Here is a 16,455-nt window from a genome sequence, read left to right as displayed (position 1 = left end):
GTTGAGATTTGTATTTGGTTCATATGCATACATAATTATATTTAAACTGTTTTCTCTAATATTGCTATTTGTTATGTTAGTGATATAGAAGCAGTCAGTTTTTTCTCTTTCTGCATGGTGTTAATCAACATCTTTAAGTTTAATAAGTACCAGCCCATTAAGCCATTCAGTTTGGTATGAGGAGAGGGAGGAAGCAAAACCTTTTCAAATCCTTATGTTAGGATGTTAATTTTTTTCAGGTATTATACTGCTTCTTGAATCAATTTTAATAGCATTTTACAAGGAAATACATGTCATTTGGCTTTTCACATACTTGGCATAGAATTGAACATGGGGTGTGTGTATGTGTGTGTGTGTGTGTATCATGGTCTTAAATCTCATCCATAACTCATCATTATATCTTCTTCATTGTTGCCAATGTTTGTCTTTTCTCATCTTCTTTCACTTCCTCTCTCTCCCCACTCCTATCAGATTTGCCAGAGTTTTGTCTATTATAGTAGTTTTTTCTAAAGAGTTAGCTTTAGTTTTATCAAAAAAACAAAGTCTTACTTTTTTCTTAATTTTTGTTTTTATTACTAACTCCTTCCACTTAAAATTTTTTTATTGAAATAGAATTGTAAAATTCACATAAAACATTAGTTTCATGTATGCAACATACTGATTGGATATATGTGTATATTGTTGACTGATCACCCTATGTCTGTTTAACATGCATTGCCATACATAGCTATACAATTTCTTTCCCTTCTACTTTCTTTAGTATTTTTTATTTAAATTAATTGAAAGCTTAGCTTATTTTAAGTTTCTAATATATAGATTTAAAGTTAATAAATTTTCTTCTGAGTATCATATTATCTCTGTAGCTGGTACTTAAAGCTATATTTTTCCATTTTTTTCTCAGCAAGCATTAAGCTATTTTATTTTCTTGAGTGCCTACCTAGGTGTAGAATTGCTGAGTCATATGGTAAATTTGTATTTATTGTTATAAGAAGCTGCCATTTTCAAAGTGGCTGTATCGTTTTATATTCCTGTCAGTAGCCTTTGAGGGTTCCAGTTTCTACATCTTGACATCACTTGCTATTGTTTCTTTGTATAAATAGCTATTGTAGAAGGCGATGGCACCCCACTCCAGTACTCTTGCCTGGAAAATCCCATGGATGGAGGAGCCTGGTAGGCTGCAGTCCATGGGGTTGTTTAGAGTTGGACACGACTGAGCGACTTCACTTTCACTTTTCACTTTAATGCATTGGAGAAGGAAATGGCAACCCACTCCAGTGTTCTTGCCTGGAGAATCCCAGGGACAGGGGAGCCTGGTGGGCTGCCGTCTATGGGGTTGCACAGAGTCGGACACAACTGAAGCGACTTAGCAGTAGCAGCAGGGGATGAAGTGGTGTATCATTGTGGTTTAAATTTGCTTTTCGCTAATGACTGATGATCTTAATTGTCTTTTCACGATCTTACTATCATTTCTGTATCTTTTTGGTAAAACAAGCAGTTTAAATTTTTGCCAGTTTTGATTGTGTTGTTTGTCTTAAGTTGTAAGATTTATTAAAATATACACTAGATTTAAGCCCTTTTTCACGTAAGATTTGTTAATATTTTCTCCTGGTCTGTATTTTCATTTTCTTAATGGGTTCTTTCTTTCTTTCTTAATTATGATAAGAACACAACATGAAGACTACCCTCTTAAAATTTTAAGTGTATGGTAGTGTATCATACCTTATAGTTGAGTAGGTATAATGTTATATAGCAGATCTCTAGCTGAATCATCTCGTTTGATTGAAATTTTATGCCCATTAACTAATCACTCCTCATTTCTCCTTTCTCTCTGGCAACCATAGTCCCACTCTTACTCTATGCTTTTGACTATTTTACATACCTCATATAAATAGAATCATGCAGTATTTTTCTGTGACTGGCTTATTTCACTTAGCACAATGTTCTCAACATTCATCCATGTTGTTGCACGTTGTAGAATTTTGTTCCTTTTTAAGGCAGAATAATATTCCTTTGGAGGTATATATCACAGTTTATCCATTCATCTGTTGTGGAAACAAGCTAAATGTCCATTTTCTTAGCTATAGTGAATAATACCTCAATAAACATAGGAGGTCTTGATTTCACTTCTTGTGGATAAATACCTAGAAGAAGGATTACTGTATCATTTGATAGTTCTGATTTTAACTTTATGAAGAACGTCTGCACTGTCTTCCATAGTGACTGTACTGTTTAATATTTGCCTTAGTAGTAGTGTACAAGGGTTCCAGTATCTCCATGTTCTCACTAGCATGTGTCTTTTTTTTTCTTTGATAATAGCCATCCTGAAGGCAGTGAAGTGTAAACGCACTGTGGTTTTGATTTGCATTTCCTTGATGATTAGCATCATTGAGCTTTTTTCATATATCTGTGCCATTTGTACATCTTCTTTGGAGGAATGTCTTATTCCTTTCCCATTTCTTATTGGCTTATCAGGTTTTTTTTTTTTTTTTTGCTGATGAGTCATAGGAATTCCTGATAGATTCTGGAGATTAACCGCTTTTCAGATACATGGTTTGCAAATATTTTTTCCCATTCAGTAGGTTGCCCTTTTAATGTGGTGATTGTTTCTTTTGCTGTGTGAGCTTTTTTAGTGTGATGTAGCCTCAGTTTATTTTTCTTTTTGTGTCATCCATGAAATCATTTCTAAGACTGCTGTCATGAAGCTTTTTCCATATTTTCTTCTAGAAGTTCTACAGTTTCAGGTCCTAGTTTGAGTCTTTTTAATCTGTTTTGAGTTGATTTTTGTTAATGATATAAGAGTTCAGTTCAATCTTTTGCATGTGGATACAGAGTTTTCTCAATGTCATTTGTTGACAGTATTATCATTTTTCCACTGTGTATTCTTGGCACACTTGTTCACGATCAGTTGACTATGTATGTGTGGATTGATTCTGTAGATTTGCCTTTTTGTCTCTACCACACTGTTTTGATGACTGTAACTTTGTAATGTGTTTTGAAATTAGGATATGTGGTGCCTACTTATAATAATGTCTTCTGAATCATGAAAGTTTTAAAATCTTTGTGAATATTTTATGAATATTCTATCAATTTTTTGAAAATAATAGGTATTCTTTCTTGGACCATGTTCTATAATCTCAGTTAAATCAACCTTGATAGTTGGTTCTTCAAGCTCTTTGTATCCTTCCTATTTCGGGTCAGTTTGGGCTTCCATGGTGGGTCAGATGGCGAAGATTCCGCCTGCAGTGTGGGAGACCTGGGTTCGATCTCTGGGTTGGGATGATCCCTTGGAGGAGGGCATGGTAACCCACTCCAGTATTCTTGCCTGGAGAGTCTCCATGGACAGAGGAGCCTGGTGGGCCATAGTCCATGGGGTTGCAAAGAGTTGGACACGACTGCAGTTTGGCACAGCACATTTTGTTTTTTGATCATTTTGGTTTTGTTAGTCTTATACTAGTCTCCCTCAATGATTGCATGTGTTAACATTTGTCAGTTTTTTCTTTTTAGTAGTTTATGATTTCTGTATCTCAACACTATGCTATTACATGCATTTCTGTTGTTTTCGTGGTGGATTGTTCTGTTTATTACATAGAATACCCTTTTTTGTTCTGTTTAATATTTTTCTGTTCCCTTTGACCTTGAATTTTGTCCGAAGTTTAAGTTATGAATCTTGTTTTGTTTTGTTTGCTTTTGTCTGATTTATCTGTCCTTTTGTCAGAGAAATCTTAAGTGATATGGCATTCCTAGTGTGCTGTGGCAAGAAAATTATAATTTAATTATTTAATATGCATTTAATTTGTGATATAGTCATATTAGTAGAAGAAAATCTTTACAGTATTACTTTAATATGGCTTTTTTCTTTAAAAGATGGTCTGGATTTCTATTATTCCTCAAAACAACATGCTCAGAAGATGGTAGAGTTTCTTCAGTGTACCGTCCCTACTAGGTATGTTCTGAAACCTACATGTGATTAAATCCAGGCAACAGGGAATGAACGTAGGTCACATCCATTCTTCAGGCTTAGGCAGCTTACCTTAAAATATGTAAAACTATAGTAGGATTACTTACACAATTAGTAAGCATTTGTTGGATAAGCTACTTTTAACAGAAGTATTAGCCAAAGAGCATTAAGAATCTTTGGGGAGCTAGACTCAGTCTGTGATAGTAAGCACTGTAGTCCTGAACCACTGATTCAATGTATTTAAATAAGAAAAAACAAGAACAGGGTTAAAGGACTTTGGGGAGAAAATTTATGGAGTTGGAAGGACTTAAGCTCCTAAAATGGGGAATTTTCGAAAGTAGTGTTTGTGCTGAAGGGTGAGATTAGTGTGAACAGTGACTGGGAGTGGACATTAGTGTGGATTTTAATGGATGATAGATATAGACTTGCTTGGTCTAAGCCATGAGCATGTTTTGGAGGTTTTCGGTAGATAAACTGGAAAACAGATAGAGTGCAATCAGACTGGTGAAAGTTTATAAATGAAGTGGATGAACTGAGACTTCACCCTAACTGGCATCAGGAAGCTGTTTCAGACCTTGGACAGTAATGATTCAATGAAAATTTATATTCCCACGATTAGACAAATAAAAGAGCTTTGTCTTTTTATAATGGTTAACTTTTTCTCTTAACAGATACAAAGCCTCACAGAGACTGATCTCTCAGGATATCCATAGTAATACATATAATTACAAAAGCACTTTTTCTGTGGAAATTGTTCCAATATGCAAGGTACTTTTTCTTATTTAATTAATCCATGTCCTTAATTGGTTTACATGTAATTATTAGCTCCTGATTTCCTTCTGGGATTGGTTAAACATTTAGAATAACTTCTTAATGATTTCTGACACATTTTAGTCATGTTAAAAAGATTTAAGAGTAATCATGCTTAAAATTATAAATTTTTGGTGTACTAATTAAAAGGCCTTATTGCAGTTTTAAGGCATATATTCCTTAAACTTTGCAGTTATCATGCAGTGGACACATGATAGTTCTGTGAAACTTTGAATATAGGAAATTACTTATCAGTGAGCTACTTTGTGGAATGTGTGCAAACTGGATTTTGGCAAGATAAAATTAAAGAATATTATGGAAGGAGAGCATTGAATTATTTTTGTGATTTTAAAAATATCTGAATAATACTTAAGATATAGATTATCATTTTTTAATGACTATCCATTATTTTATATAGATATAGAATTAAATTAGAAAGGAAATATTTTTCTCCTCATAAGAGTATTTACTCTCTTTACAACTTTCATACATAACATACAGGTGTATTAATTGTGTTTATCATGTTGTGCGTTATATCCTTCATAGTCATTGATCTTGCAACTGGAAGTTTGTGCCTTTTGACTATGGCCATCCAATTCCTCTTTCCCCTTGCCCCCACCTCCACCACTTCTGGTAGTTGCAAATCTGATCTCTTTTTCTAAAGACAAAAATTGTCATTTCATTAATTGTACTAAGGTAAAACTCTGCTTCAAAAAATAGAAATGAATTAAAACTCAACAAATAGTTACTGGGGATCTGTTGTATAGAAGACTGTGTATTAAGGACTGTGTCCTAGATGTCTCTGCTGCATAGGAACTTACATGTCCATGTTTAAATCACTAATAATGATAAGTGCTATAATTTATTGTGCGCATTCTACATAAAGGTACTTTCTGAGTACTTAAGTATGTTTCACCTGTTTAGTCTCACAACTACTGGAGTAAATCATACCATCATTCTGAAGATGAGTAAACTGATGCTTGGGGAGGTTAGATGATTTGCCAAAGTTAACAACAAAAGGCGGAGAAGGCTATGGCACCCCACTCCAGTACTCTTGCCTGGAAAATCCCATGGACGGAGGAGCCTGGTAGGCTGCAGTCCATGGGGTTGCTAAGAGTCAGACATGACTGAGTGACCCCACTTTCACTTTTCAGTTTCATGCATTGGAGAAGGAAATGGCAACCTGCTCCATTGTTCTTGCCTGGAGAATCCCAGGGATGGTGGTGCCTGATGGGCTGCTGTCTATGGGGTTGCACAGAGTCAGACACGACTGAAGCAACTTAGCAGTAGCAGCAGCAACAACAAAAGGAGGCCAGGATTTGTACTTAGGTCTCTGACTCTAAGGCTTTAAATCTGTTATCACTAATTATGGTTTAGTAACTGGAAGAAGCACAAGCTGGAATCAGGATTGCCGGGAGAAATATCAATAACCTCAGATATACAGATGATACCACCCTTATGGCAGAAAGTGAAGAGGAACTAAAAAGCCTCTTGATGAGAGTGAAAGAGGAGAGTGAAAAAGTTGGCTTAAAGCTCAACATTCAGAAAACTAAGATCACGGCATCTGGTCCCATCATTTCATGGGAAATAGATGGGAAAATAGTGTCAGACTTTATTTTTGGGGGCTCCAAAATCACTGCAGATGGTGACTGCAGCCATGAAATTAAAAGACGCTTACTCCTTGGAAGGAAAGTTATGACCAACCTAGATAGCATATTCAAAAGCAGAGACATTACTTTGCCAACAAAGGTCCATCTAGTCAAGGCTATGGTTTTTCCAGTGGTCATGTATGGATGTGAGAGTTGGACTGTGAAGAAAGCTGAGCACTGAAGAATTGATGCTTTTGAACTGTGGTGTTGGAGAAGACTCTTGAGAGTCCCTTGGACTGCAAGGAGATCCAACCAGTCCATTCTAAAGGAGATCAGCCCTGGGTGTTCATTGGAAGGAATGATGCTAAAGCTGCAACTCCAGTACTTTGGCCACCTCATGTGAAGAGTTGACTCATTGGAAAAGACTCTGATGCTGGGAGGGATTGGGGGCAGGAGGAGAAGGGGACGACAGAGGATGAGATGCTGGATGGCATCACTGACTCGATGGACGTGAGTCAGTTCCTGGGTGAACTCCGGGAGTTGGTGATAGACAGGGAGGCCTGGCGTGCTGTGATTCATGGAGTCGCAAAGAGTCGGACACGACTGAGTGACTGAACTGACTGACTGACTGACAGTACCATGAAATGATGGCTTAAACAGAGTCAGCAATTTTTTTTTTTTTGTAATAGCCAGATAGTAAATAGTTGCAGTTTTTAGGTTATATGGTCTGTTTTGCAACTACTCAGCTGTGCTCTTGTTGCACAAAATTGGCCATAGATAATAGGTAAATGAAGGGCTGAGGCTGTGTTCCAGCAAAACTTTATTTACAAATGTTTGCCTCAGGGTCTTATTTTGCAGACCCCCAGTTTAAATAAAGCAGTGAATCTAGGTGAGAGGACATATTTAGGCCTTGTGTATTAAGTGCTTTAGTGATTCATATAGGTAGCTGAATGAATACAGTGTAAAGAAGTTTTTCCATTAATCTTTGGAGAATCTTAGTAAGTTTCAGGAAAAAAAAAAAAGGACTGAGCTAGATGCCAGTAAGGATGTACGGAGTGTCCTTTCAGTGAGGGAGCCTATGATTGTGAATAGATACAGCTTAAAATATAATCCAGATCCCTTTTATATTTTAATAACATTAAGAACAGACAGCCACATCGGTGTTAGTATGTCCTGGTGCACACATAGGCATATGTGCTCTTGGGGGGTCATTAGATCTTTGATTACACATTGGTACATGTAGATGAGAAGGAGAAACATATGGCTCCTCTGAAATTTTTATGGAGAGTAAATGAAGTCACACTATATTCAGTTCAGTTCAGTCACTCAGTCGTGTCCGACTCTTTGTGACCCCATGAATCGCAGCGCGCTAGGCCTCCCTGTCCATCACCAACTCCTGGAGTTCACTGAGGCTCACTTCCATCAAGTTGGTGATGCCATCCAGCCATCTCATCCTGTCATCCCCTTCTCTTCCTGCCCCCAATACCTCCCAGGATCAGAGTCTTTTCCAATGAGTCAACTCTTCGCATGAGGTGGCCAAAGTACTGGAGTTTCAGCTTTAGCATCATTCCTTCCAAAGAATACCCAGGACCGATCTCCTTTAGAATGGACTGGTTGGACCTCCGTGCAGTCCAAGGGACACTCAAGAGTCTTCTCCAACTATATTAACACAGAGTAATAACCAAGCATTCACACTTCAATAAAATTGAAATGAACTATGGGGAAACAGTGGAAGTAGTGTCAGACTTTATTTTTTTGGGCTCCAAAATCACTGCAGATGGTGACTGCAGCCATGAAATTAAAAGATGCTTACTCCTTGGAAGGAAAGTTATGACCAACTTAGATAGCATATTCAAAAGCAGAGACATTACTCTGCCAACAAAGATCTGTCTAGTCAAGGCTATGGTTTTTCCTGTGGTCATGTATGGATGTGAGAGTTGGACTCTGAAGAAGGTTGAGTGCTGAAGAATTGATACTTTTGAACTGTGGTGTTGGAGAAGACTCTTGAGAGTCCCTTGGACTGCAAGGAGATCCAACCAGTCCATTCTGAAAGAGATCAGCCCTGGGATTTCTTTGGAAGGAATGATGCTAAAGCTGAAACTCCAGTACTTTGGCCACCTCATGCGAAGAGTTGACTCATTGGAAAAGATTCTGATGCTGGGAGGGATGGGGGGCAGGAAGAGAAGGGGACGACAGAGGATGAGATGGCTGGATGGCATCACTGACTCGATGGACATGAGTCTGAGTGAACTCCGGGAGTTGGTGATAGACAGGGAGGCCTGGTGTGCTGTGATTCATGGGGTTTCGAAGAGTCGGACACGACTGAGCGACTGAACTGAACTGAAACAGAAACAGCTTGGTGACTAGGATCTTTAAAATACTTCTAAAAGCCATTTTATTAAGACGGTTATCTCCATCTTAAGGTATGGCTTATTTTCTGTTTCTGCAAAGTCTGATTCTCTTAAGCCATCTGTTGATACATAGAATTAAAAATGACATTTTGGTTTGACCAGATGCACTTTGATCAGGTTTACATTGATGGTGTTTATCAAGACTTCTACTTAAAATTTGCTTCACACTAAATGTTAGTTCTTATTCCTAGGATAATGTTGTTTGTCTGTCTCCAAAACTGGCACAAAGCCTGGGAAACATGAACCAGATTTGTGTGTGTATTCGAGTGACGAGTGTCATCCACCTCATAGATCCAAATACCCTACAAGGTAAGTTTTAGAAACTGCCTTGACACTTCCATTTAAAAAACAGTAATAATTTGTTATGTTAATTTTATGAAGTATTCTCAGTAATACTGTTTTAAAAAATTAGTTAAAATTAATGCTGTACAGTTTTTAAAACACTGGAATTTAACACTTTTGGTAAGTTGCTCTTGTATTTTTTTTTTTTTTTTGAAGAAAAATTTATTTGAATTTTAAAGTTTTTATTAGTCTTATCCCATTAATTTCTACTGAACTGGACTTATTTACCTCTTTTATTTTTTATGACTAATTATTTAGGTTCATTATTAAATTTTAGTCTGGAGCATATGTTTTACATTTTGAAACATTTGACTTAAAAGAAGACCCTATATTGATAGATGTCTCTCAGTACTTGGTTGCATCTCCTACTTGATCTTTTTCATATGTTTACTGTAATACACGTTTTCTTTTATAAAACATTGAATTTATTTTGATATTTTTAGAAAGTCATTTATTATCCTTATCAATTAGAATTCATCAGTCAAAATTCTGTTTGTAGTATTAGGATGAACATGTGTCAGGTAGAAATTTATTTCCTGTAAACTAAACACCTGAGATGGCTGATAATGTGTCAAATAAAATGCCAGCACACGAAACAGCTATACAGCTGATGGGATCCAATCTTATTTTAAAGGCACTTGTTAGTAGCTACTTAGGATATTTTTGACACCTGGTATTTCTCTTACTCTCTGGGAAATTTGGGGTTGATGTATAGGAATAAATGATGTCCCCTGCAGTGAAAGTTGCCACTCTGGTTTCTGTTGACCTGATGCTTCTCAGTTCACTGTATCAACTTCTTCCTAGTTAACACATTTGATGGCTTTTGAAATACTTCAGTTCTTTCGTTCTTTAATGTTCTGTGTTTGCTCTTAGTTGCAGATATTGATGGGAACACTTTTTGGAGTCACCCTTTCAATAGTTTATGCCATCCCAAACAACTGGAGGAGTTTATTGTTATGGAATGCAGCATAGTCCAAGATATAAAACGCAGTGCAGGTGCTGGAATGATATCAAAAAAGGTAAGTTCCATCCTGTTCACCTTCCCCTAATCCTAACTTACTGTTTTAGTCTCCCTCTCTCACTCTTTTTTTGGTTTTAATTTGTTAGTAATTCCAAACTGTGGTTCCAAATAAGCTAACACCACATTCAGTTAAAAATGGGTTTTGTGTTTGTATGCCATTTGCTTTTAACATGTGGCCATTGTGGTGAAAACTATCAGACTTACGCTGTCTGGTAAGTTAATTCTTTCTCTTTAATATTAAAATGTTATTATGAAAAAGTATTTCTTTTACTTTTTGTACAGAAGGAGCAAATGAGAAGCTTAACCCGCTTTCACTTTTTAAAAAATGTCAAACATTTTGAATTAAATATATATATATTATCACTAAATACTGAATACTTCAATATGCATCTGTAAAAACTAGAAACCTTTGCTACATAATCAAAGTATTATCATCAACTACATAGCTTGCCAAATTTCTTCATTTGTCCCAAAGTGTCTTTTATGGTTTGTTAACACCAGTACCTATCTGGGGACTGACTGTACCTCTTAAATATTAATAATAGTACCCGCTCTTTTTTTCTAATTTTTTTTTTTTTTATGATACCAACTTTCTAAGGCAACTAGGCCATTTATTTTGTGGATTTATATTCTCATTTCCTCATGATGTTATTTAACTTGCTTCATAATCTCATATTTCCTTTAAAAGTGGATCTGAAGTCTCATTTAAATTTAGGTTAATTTTTTTTTTTTTGGTCAGAACATTTCAGAGGTGATGATATGTACCTTTTGTGATATATCAGGAAGCAAGTAATGTTTGATTGTTTGATAGCCAGATATCTTTGTTGAAATTTTTGAAGTTTTTCCCTTTGTTCCTGCCTTCTCCCGCCTCCTTCCTTCCTTCACTGCCTCCCTCCCTTCTACTCAGATTGCCTCAAATGTAGCCAGTAGCAGCCTCTTCAGAATAGTTTCTGTCCTTTAAAAAAGTTTTTTTTTTTTTTTTAAATAACTTTTACTTTTTTTGGGTGAGGGTAGGTGGGGGGGCTTCCCTGGTACCTCAGATGATAAAGAATCCACCTGCAATGCAGGAGACCAGAGTTCAATCCCTGGGTCGAGATCGCCTGGAGAAAGATTTTTTTTAGAGCAGTTTTAGGTTCATACCAAAATTAAGATGCGATAAAAGATTTCCTGTATACCCCTTGCCTCCACACATTGGTAGCCTCCTCCATTGTCATTGCCTTTCCCCCACCAAAAGAGTGGTACATTTGTTACAATTTATGAATAGATTTATGGACATACAGTTTATGTCCACGTTGACATGTTATAATCACACAAAACGATTACATATTTGACATTACAGTTCACTCTTAGTATTGTACTATCTATGAGTTTGGACAAATGTATTAATATAATGACATGTATCTATCATTATAGCATCCATCATTATAGTACGCAGGATATTTTCATTCCCTTTAGAACCTGCTGTGTTCCCTCCTAACCCCTGGCAATCACTGTTTGTTTTTGTTTTTTTTTTGTAAATACTGTCTTTATAGTTTTGCCTTTTCCAGACTGTCATACAGTCTTCTCCTATTGGACTTGTGTAGTCTGTTTATATTGGCTTCTTTCACTTAGTAATGTGTGTCTAAGGTTCCTCCATGTCTTGGCTTAATAGCTTTTTTTTTGGTAAATGCAAAGTATTATCTTGATATCCCACAGTTTACTCATTCACCTACTGAAGGACATATTGGTTGCTTCCAAGTTTTGGCAGTTATGAGTAAGTTACTGTAAACATTCCTTTGCATGTTTTTGTGTGGACATAAGTTTTCAGCTTCTTTGGGTAAATACCAAGGAACATATTTAATTCTGTAAGAAACCACCGAAGTGCCTTCCAAAGTGATGGTATCATTTTGCACTCCCACTAGCAGTGTATTGGAGAAGGCAATGGCACCCCACTGCAGTACTCTTGCCTGGAAAATCCCATGGACAGAGGAGCCTGGTGGGCTGCGGTCCATGGGGTCTCGAAGAGTCGGACACGACTGAGCGACTTCACTTTCACTTTTCACTTTCATGCATTGGAGAAGGAAATGGCAACCCACTCCAGTGTTCTTGTCTGGAGAATCCCAGGGACAGGGGAGCCTGGTGGGCTGCCGTCTGTGGGGTCGCACAGAGTCGGACACGACTGAAGGGACTTAGCAGCAGCAGCAGTGTATGAGAGTTCCTGTTACTCCACATCTTCACCAACAGTTGGTGTCAGGATTTGGGATTTATCCGTGTTTAGGAGTTGGGCTATCCTAATAGGTATATGATAGTATCTCATTGTCAATTTATATTTCCCTGATAACGCATGATGAGGAGTATTTGTTCATGCTTATCTGCTATCTGTATGTCTTCTTTTGTGAGTTGTCTGTTAATGTCTTTGGCCCATTTTTTTTAATCAGATTGTTTTTTTCTTATTTTTGAGTTTTAAGAGTTATTTATGTATTTTGGATGATGTCCTTTGTTAGATGTGTTTTCTGGAAATATTTTCTCCGAGTATAATTCATCTTCTTATTCTCTTGACATTGTCTTTCATAGAGCAGAAGTTTCTAATTTAATGAAGTTCAGTTTATCAACTGTTCTTTCATGGATCCTGCCTTTGTTTTACTTACAAAGTCATTGCCAAACCCAAGGTCAGCTAGATTTTTTTCTTTTGTTATCTTCTAGGAGTTTTGTAGTTGTGTGTTTTCCAGTTAGGTCTATGATCCATTTTGAGTTAGTTTTTGTGGAAGGTGTAAGGTTTGTGTCTAGATCGACTGTTTTTTTTTTTTGCATGCCAATATCCAGTTGATCGGGCTTTCCTGGTGAGTCAGCAGTAAAGAATCTTCCTGCAGTGCAAGAGTTGCAGGAGACATGGGTTTGATCCCTGGGTTGGGAGCATTCCCTGGAGGAGGGCGTGGCAACCCACTCCAGCATTCTTGCCTGGAGAATCCTGTGGAGAGAGGAGCCTGGCGGGCTATGGTCCATAGGGTTGCGAAGAGTCAGACATGACTAAAGCAACTTGCATGCATGCATCCGGTTGATCAAGCACCATTTGTTGAAAAGACTGTCTTTGCTCCATTGTATTGCCTTTGCTCCCTTGTCAAAGATCAGTTGACTGTATTTATGTGGGTACACTTCTGGATTCTATTTTGTTCCATTGATCTATTTGTTTATTCTTTGGTCAGTACCACACTGCCTTGATTACTGTAGCAGTATGGTAAGTCTTAAAGTTAGGTAGTGTCATTGCTACAACTTTATTCTTCTCCTTCAAAATCTTGTTGACTATTCAGGGTATTTTGCTTATCTATTTAAACTTTAAAATCAGTTGTTGATACCCACAAAAAAATCTTACTGGGATTAAAAAAAAATTGAAACGTAGTTGATGTACAGTAGTTTATTTTCTATATACAAGTGATTTGATATTTGCATAATATTATGAAATGATCACCATGGTAAGTCTAGTTACCATCTGTTGCCATACGAAGGTATTATAGTATGACTGACTGTTTTCTTCATGTTGTATATTATACCTATGTGGCTTAATGTGGGATTTTGATCAGAATTGCATAAATCTATAGGTCAAATTGGGCAGAACTTAAATCTTGGCAATATTGAGTTTTCCTGTCTATGAACATGTAACATCTTTGTGTTTTATTTGTTTGATTTTGTTCATGAGAGTTTTGTAGTTTTCCCCATACAGATCTTATAGTTTGTTAGACTTAAGTTTTGGGTGCTAATGTAAATGGTGTTTTAACATTTCAAGTATCATTTTTTGTATTGGTAAACAGGAAGATGACTTTCATTTATAACCTTGTATCCTGTTACCTTGCTAAATATATTCAGGAGCTTTTTGGTCCATTTAAGTTTTCTTTGTAGATGACCGTGTCATCTGTAAAGATAATTTTATTTTCACCTTCCTGGTCTATATACCTTTCATTTCCTTATCTTTTGTATTAGCTAGGGTTTCCAGTAGGATATTGCAAATGAGTAGTGAGAGGGGACATTCTTGCCTTGTACCTGATCTTAGAGGGAAAGCTCCAAGTTTCTGACCATTAAGTATAATGTTAGTTGTAATTTTTAAATAGATACTCCTTATCAAGTGAAGGAAGTTTTCCTTCTATTTCTAGTTTACTGAGAGTTTTTATCATGAATGAGTGTTAGATTTTGTCAAATGCTTTTTATGTATTGATATCATTGTGTGATTTTTTTTTGTTTTTAGCTTGTTGTTAATGACTGATGGGCTCCATTAACTTGATTTTCAAATATTGAACTAGCCTTGCATACATGTGTTAAATTCCACTTGATAATGGTGTACAGTTCTTTTATATTTTGTTGAGTTTTAAATCTATGTTCATGAGAGATTGGTCTGTAGTTTACTTTCCTTGTAATGTCTTTGTCTGGTATTGATTTTAGGGTAATGTTGGGCTTGTCAATGAGTTAGGAAGTGTTCCCTGTGCTTCTGCCTTCTTGAGAAGATTCTAGAGGAATGGTATATCTCCCTTAAATGTTTGCTAGAATTCACCAGTGAATCCATCAGGGCCTAATGCTTTCTGTTTTGAAAGATTATTAATTATTGACTCAGTTTCTTAATAGCTGTAGGTGTATTCTTATATCCTTTGACATGACTTTCTTTACTAGTCTTTGAAAGCGTTGTTATGTTTTGGGATAACACCACAACATTTAGGTGTTCTAAAATCACATTGTGTAGTTCTTACCCAGTATCTGAAATCATATATTTCTTCAAGCATGTCAGTCCTATTTCTTCTACTATGAAAGCAGTATTTAAGAGCAGACACTTATCATTTAAACACCACCACTTCTTCTCCAACATATATAAAGCTAGATATATGTTTTTTTTGTTTTCAGAAAATACATTGTTAGAACTTAGTCTTTTCCTGGTAATTTGCTCCCCTCTGTCCCCCCACCCCAGTTTTCCCCTAAATCCAGGACCTGTTAACTTCAGTTTTTTCCTCTATCTTTCTCTCTTCTTTTTAACTCTTTGAGATTCTTTAATTCTATCTATAATTCTTAGTGTTTTGCTCTGAATCCCATTTTACTTGGGTTTGTTTTTGTTAAGGTATTGGCATGGCTATACTTAATTCAGCCAGGAAATTTGAAATGTCATTTACAATTGCTTGTAAAATTCCATGTTGGAAAGGGCCCTAGTGGTTTTTTGCTTAAAAAGTTCAAACTTGAGATGATGTTTCCATGATAGTTTTTTTAAAAAGTTATGCCTCAAAATAGTAGACACTCAGAAAATTAATTTGATGATTTGGATGCTGTTGTGGCAGTGGTGCTGCTGGGATTGTTAAATTATTTTCTATGAACTCTGGTGTTTTTAACCTTATGTGTAAAACATAAGGTGTTACTTAAGATATTTGCTGTATTTAAATGAAGATTCCCCTGCTTTTTTAGTAGGTGGCTTCCCAGATGTGCAGTGGTAAAGAATCTACCTGCCAGTGCAGGAGATTCGGGGTTGGGAAAATTCCCTGGAGAAGGAAATGGCACCCTACTCCAATATTCTTGCCTGGAGATCCCATGGACAGTGGGGCCTGGCGGGCTACAGTCTATGGGATCGCAAAGAATTGTACATGACTGAGCACACGCATGGATGAATGTACTTTATTCTTTTTGCTCAGTCTTTGTTGGATGATCTCCCTGTGAATACATTTCTTTCGAAAGTTCTACATATGTGTCTGCTTTGGTGACAATGTTAATGTTTTTAGAAGCCTTGAATAAAATCTTAACAAAAATATTTATTTTATGAATTACTTATGAGTTTTTCTCTACTCATAGTTCAGTAATTGGTTAATTTTGACAGTGTTTCAGAGGTCTGGAAAGTCAAACACTTTTAATTTAAAATGAAAATCAGAAACCAAAATCAACATTGTATTTAACTTTTCTATGAGATACTTTTTAAATTATGCCTAGATTATTGAAGAGTTCATTTTCTTCCCTGTTAAGCATACCCTCGGGGAAGTCTGGGTACAGAAAACATCTGAAATGAATACAGATAAACAGTATTTTTGTCGCACTCATTTGGGACATCTTCTAAATCCTGGAGACCTGGTGTTGGGGTTTGTATAATTTTATATTATTTTAAACTGCCCAGTAGCATTGCAAATTTTCTCTGGGAGCCAGCAGAGCTATCTAAAATAAAGTTGTTTATCCTAAAAAGAATTTAAGAATTCTTAGGAGCTATATAGCTCACTTTATTATTGATAATAAATTAAATTACTGATTGGACAGAAGCTTATAATTATTCCATTTTGGCCATTATCTTAGAGTCATTTGTTATAAGATTTGAGTAATTGATCCCTGAAATTG

General features: G+C 36.3%; 1 protein-coding gene across 1 annotated transcript in view; it reads left to right on the top strand.

The window, feature by feature from the left end:
- The window catches only part of NMD3 (NMD3 ribosome export adaptor), a 36,683-nt gene that overhangs the window by 14,972 nt on the left and 5,256 nt on the right, over positions 1 to 16,455 (top strand). The window contains exons 8-12 of the mRNA XM_019959976.2: positions 3,865 to 3,943; positions 4,630 to 4,726; positions 8,960 to 9,077; positions 9,984 to 10,129; positions 16,093 to 16,205. Coding sequence (XP_019815535.1) covers positions 3,865 to 3,943; positions 4,630 to 4,726; positions 8,960 to 9,077; positions 9,984 to 10,129; positions 16,093 to 16,205 — 553 coding nt within the window. The remainder of the gene's footprint in view (positions 1 to 3,864; positions 3,944 to 4,629; positions 4,727 to 8,959; positions 9,078 to 9,983; positions 10,130 to 16,092; positions 16,206 to 16,455) is intronic.

The sequence above is a fragment of the Bos indicus genome, chromosome 1 (genome assembly GCF_029378745.1).
Source record: "Bos indicus isolate NIAB-ARS_2022 breed Sahiwal x Tharparkar chromosome 1, NIAB-ARS_B.indTharparkar_mat_pri_1.0, whole genome shotgun sequence".
In the NCBI taxonomy this organism is placed as follows: domain Eukaryota; kingdom Metazoa; phylum Chordata; class Mammalia; order Artiodactyla; family Bovidae; genus Bos; species Bos indicus.
Note: the sequence above shows the minus strand (reverse complement) of the source record. Positions and strands in the feature narration are given on the sequence as shown.